The 4122-nt window shown below is 38.7% G+C and overlaps 1 protein-coding gene across 1 annotated transcript; it reads right to left on the bottom strand.

The window, feature by feature from the left end:
* Positions 1–300: 300 nt before the first annotated feature.
* LOC124158149 lies at positions 301–3277 on the bottom strand. The gene is made up of 3 exons (XM_046533333.1): positions 2867–3277; positions 2032–2087; positions 301–1120 (listed from the first exon to the last, which is right to left on the bottom strand). The coding sequence occupies exons 1-3, from the start codon at positions 3104–3106 to the stop codon at positions 301–303; spliced, it is 1116 nt and encodes a 371-aa protein (XP_046389289.1). The 5' UTR covers positions 3107–3277.
* Between the last annotated feature and the right edge of the window lie 845 nt (positions 3278–4122).

Here is a 4122-nt window from a genome sequence, read left to right as displayed (position 1 = left end):
CTCCAAGAACACCTGAAGAAGAACGATACGTTTTGGAGGAGATGTATTCCACCAAGTGAACGTCTGGCTGTGTGCTTAAGGTATGTTCTCATATTTGTGCGTTTTTAGGAGGTGTACATATATGTGTGTGGGTGTATATATATATATAACACACACACGACCAAATATTCTTCTTTTCTAATTTCTGTAGTTTTGCATAATTGTATAAGAGAGTCACTAGTGGTAATAGAAACACAATATCAAAAAATAAATACTTTAATTGCCAAATTTTTTATACTAAACATGTTGATATTATTATTTTTACAATTTAAAAAACGAGGCGTGGTTCATTGTATGCACGGAAAGTGGATTCGTTATTTGTTGGTGGCTTTCGTTAAAGGAACTGTAATGAGGTGATTCATTGGTGAATGATGAACGTGTGGAGGAATCATTGCTGCCTGCGACGCTTTCATTTTTTGATAACTGCTTCAACTCAAACTCTTGCACAGTGGTGAAAATTGATGTTTTTGCCTGGTTTAATAATATGGGGTCCAAAGATTTCAGAACTGGAGCCAGGCTAGCAAGAAAAATATCGATAGGGTGTTGTTCAGGACTGGTTGGATTAACTCTGACTTTTTCTGCCTCTTTTTCGGCTAATATATACGCCATAAGTTGGCTCGAAGGAGACTCTTGCGCCGGTTTTTCATTATTTGATCCCCTTCGTTTAGCATTCAATGGTCTATTGAAGTGGTTTCTTTTCCCAGAAATGGTTTCCGTAGTCTCAGCTGGAGGATCTGGAGAGGTAGGCTGAACTGTAATCTGAGAACTTGTACCAGGGTATTGAGAAACATCGTTTTGGCTTTCAAGCTCACTTCCGGGATCATGTTCAGGCTCTTCTTCCACTCTTGGGTCAAATTCAGAATCATCCCTTTGGTATTCCATTGATGGCACATTGGAGAGGGTTTCTCTTTCCACAATATGAGGCAGCAAAAATTCCAAAATGTCTTCGTACTTGTACTTATTTTTTTTGGCTGCAGCTTGTCCCGATCTTGTCTTCCTCTTTTGTAGAGTTCGACGGAACTGATCTCGAAACGAGGCCCACCTTTTCCTGCACTCTTCCGGCCCTCCTAAAAAAAATATTCTTTTAGAATAATAATTTTATGTTAAAATCTATCAAAATATCTTTTTTCAGGTTCCTTGCAACTGGGGATACTTTCAAGACAATTTCATTCAGCTATAGGCTGGGCAGATCGACTGTAGCTGCTATCATTCACAGTACATGTAAAGCAATAGTGGACGTTATTCAAAAGGAGGTCATGCCTGTGCCAAATGAAGCAAAATGGAACACTGTGGCATCTGAGTTTTGGGAAAAGTGGCAGTACCCCAACTGTATTGGAGCCTTGGATGGGAAGCATGTTACAATTCAAGCTCCGAAGTTATCAGGCAGTCTATACTGGAATTACAAACACTCATACTCCATTGTACTTCTAGCCTTAGTTGACCCATGCTACAACTTCATTGTGGTAGACGTCGGAGCTTACGGGAAAAACTCGGTTGGAGGTATTTTTTTAAACTCGAATTTTGGAAGAGCTCTGGAGCATGGCCAGCTCAATGTTCCCAGGGGTGGAGCACTACCTGGAACAAATTTCGAACTGCCAATGGTCATTGTAGGTGATGAAGCCTTTCCTCTTAAAAGGTATATGATGAGACCTTATCCTGGAAAAGGTTTGACAGATGACAAAAGGATATTTAACTACCGTCTAAGCCGAGCTAGGAGGATTTCTGAAAATGCGTTTGGAATTTTGGTACAGAAGTTTCGCATTTTCTCCCGACGGTTGCAAGGAAATCCTGAAAACATTACGACTTTAGTACTAGCTGCTTGCGTCCTCCACAATTTCATAAGATATAATGAAGGAATTAACATGTCAGCATTAAATGAAAGCAAAGATGGGACTGAGAGCACCAGCCTCCCTAGCAGGGCCTGCAATCTTCAAGACCTACCCCGTCTACGAGGAGGGTCAACAGGAGAAGCGTTTGCTGTTCGAGAAAAACTCAAGGATTTCTTTAACTCTCCAGTTGGAAGTGTAGAGTGGCAAGTGAGGGCTGCACTGGGAATATAATACGCCCAAGATTTAACGCCAAATGACATTGGACTTTAACGTACAAGTAGCGATATTATTTTGAACTACAACTTTCAACTTTGGAAATTCAACTGTGTTAGTGCGTTAATTATTATTGTTAAATTTTTATTCTTTCTTGACCTCTTCTTAAACTTATTTATTTATATTTTTGTGAGTTCTTGGAGTTTAGGTCCAAATAAATAAAAACCAAATTTAGCCAACGCTTCGATATAATTGTATATCTTCTAAAGGGCTTAGTTATGAAAAAGAAAATGAGATAAACATATGGATGAATTAAATATGATATGATAGTAGAATTTGGAAGCATAAATATATAAAGTTACAATACTGTTTTTATTTTATAATAAAATAAAACGACAATTTCAGTATTAAGTAATTGAGAAAAGGGAAACACAGGAGTTCAACGTAACTTAATTTGTGGTGTTTGTTTGTTTATGGTAACAATGATTATTTTGTAGACCATGGTTACATTCAGAGAAAATCAATAGAGTAAAAATAAATTATACTCAAATTATCAATATCCGATCTTTTATTATAACAATTTTAATTTTTTGAAATATATATAATTTCTTTTATCAACCGCTTCGCTAAAATATCTTGTATGAAAAATTAATTCATTTTCTAAAATTTTGGTATTACTAAAGTCGAAATAATAGCTATTGAATAATCTGGGTTGTGCAAGGGCACATAACTGTGTTTTATTTTTTATTGATGATTTGAGTTGTGAATTCCTATTCATTAAGTACTGAGATGTTTGACCAATGTAGAAACTGTTGCAAACTTGTACATGCACTACACACGGTAAATAAACACTCTGTATAACGAAATGAAAGAATATAAAAATGTGACATACCTGATGCTTTCAGTTTCTCGGAAATCATTTTCCACACCCTTTCCTTGTACTCGACATTCCGATAATTATCCACAGTTTGGTCATACAGAACTGGGAATTTCCGCACTTCTTCAATAAGTTTCTCGCTCTCCATGTTGCACGAGCCCGCACCGTCACCGTCAAAAAGTAAACTGAACTAGTCGGTGACGGTGCGGGCTCGGCGCGGTCTCCAAGCACGATGACGGTGCGGGCACGGTGCGGTGGTGTGTGTCCCTACGCGTTTGAATGCATTGTTTTCCTTTCTCGCCGTAGCACGTCCAACACTCGGCCGTGTGTCGGCGCGGGCTCGGTGCGGTCATGTGTGTCCCGGCCTTTACACGGACAGAACTACAATAGCAACGATGAGAAAAAAATTTAAATAAAAAAGCTCGGTCAAGCGATCCTTGATTTTTATCAAGTTTTGAAATGATAACGTGAATTAGATAAGGATTCGATCGAATTCTCGTTTTTGCTGTGAATTTTTGGCCCTGATTTCCACTTACTTCATCACTTCATGACAAAGTATTGAAGAGATCAGAGATTTTTGTACTTCTTGGATCCACATTGCTCATTCTCACATTTTTGATCAGGAAGCTAGCGCCAAGGCATTTTTTTTTACAATAAGTTTTTCTATCGACTGATAATAAATTATTTTGCCAGCTAGTGAAATCAAATAAAGAGGATTTTAGTTGGCGGCAACAGAATTCTCTGCCTGCACCTGAAAAAACGCATCTCAGAATACAACGCAATAGGCCAGACGAGCAGTGGCATAGCCAGGATTTTGAAATGGTGGCGCTGACCGGAGATTTCGGGGCCCTTCCTGAGTGTATGGAAAAAAATGGGGGACATCCTCCGGAAAATTTTGAGGTTTTTAATGTTGACAACGTGATTTTTTAGGACTCAAAAACAGAAATTTTGCACGATTATCTTATAAAATCAAGTATTATTTTATATACTGAGGCAACATTACTAACTTTTGGCGCCTCTTTCCAAGGCTCAAGAGGGGGAGGGGGTTTGTACCCCGGAACTCCCCCCGTGGCTACGCCATTGAGTACGAGATCAAATTAATAATATTGTTTGAACAATCACCGTATTCAGGCCGGGGTACAGGTCAAGGCGGTTGGTGTTTAC

Source organism: Ischnura elegans, chromosome 4 (genome assembly GCF_921293095.1).
Source record: "Ischnura elegans chromosome 4, ioIscEleg1.1, whole genome shotgun sequence".
Taxonomy (NCBI): domain Eukaryota; kingdom Metazoa; phylum Arthropoda; class Insecta; order Odonata; family Coenagrionidae; genus Ischnura; species Ischnura elegans.
Note: the sequence above shows the minus strand (reverse complement) of the source record. Positions and strands in the feature narration are given on the sequence as shown.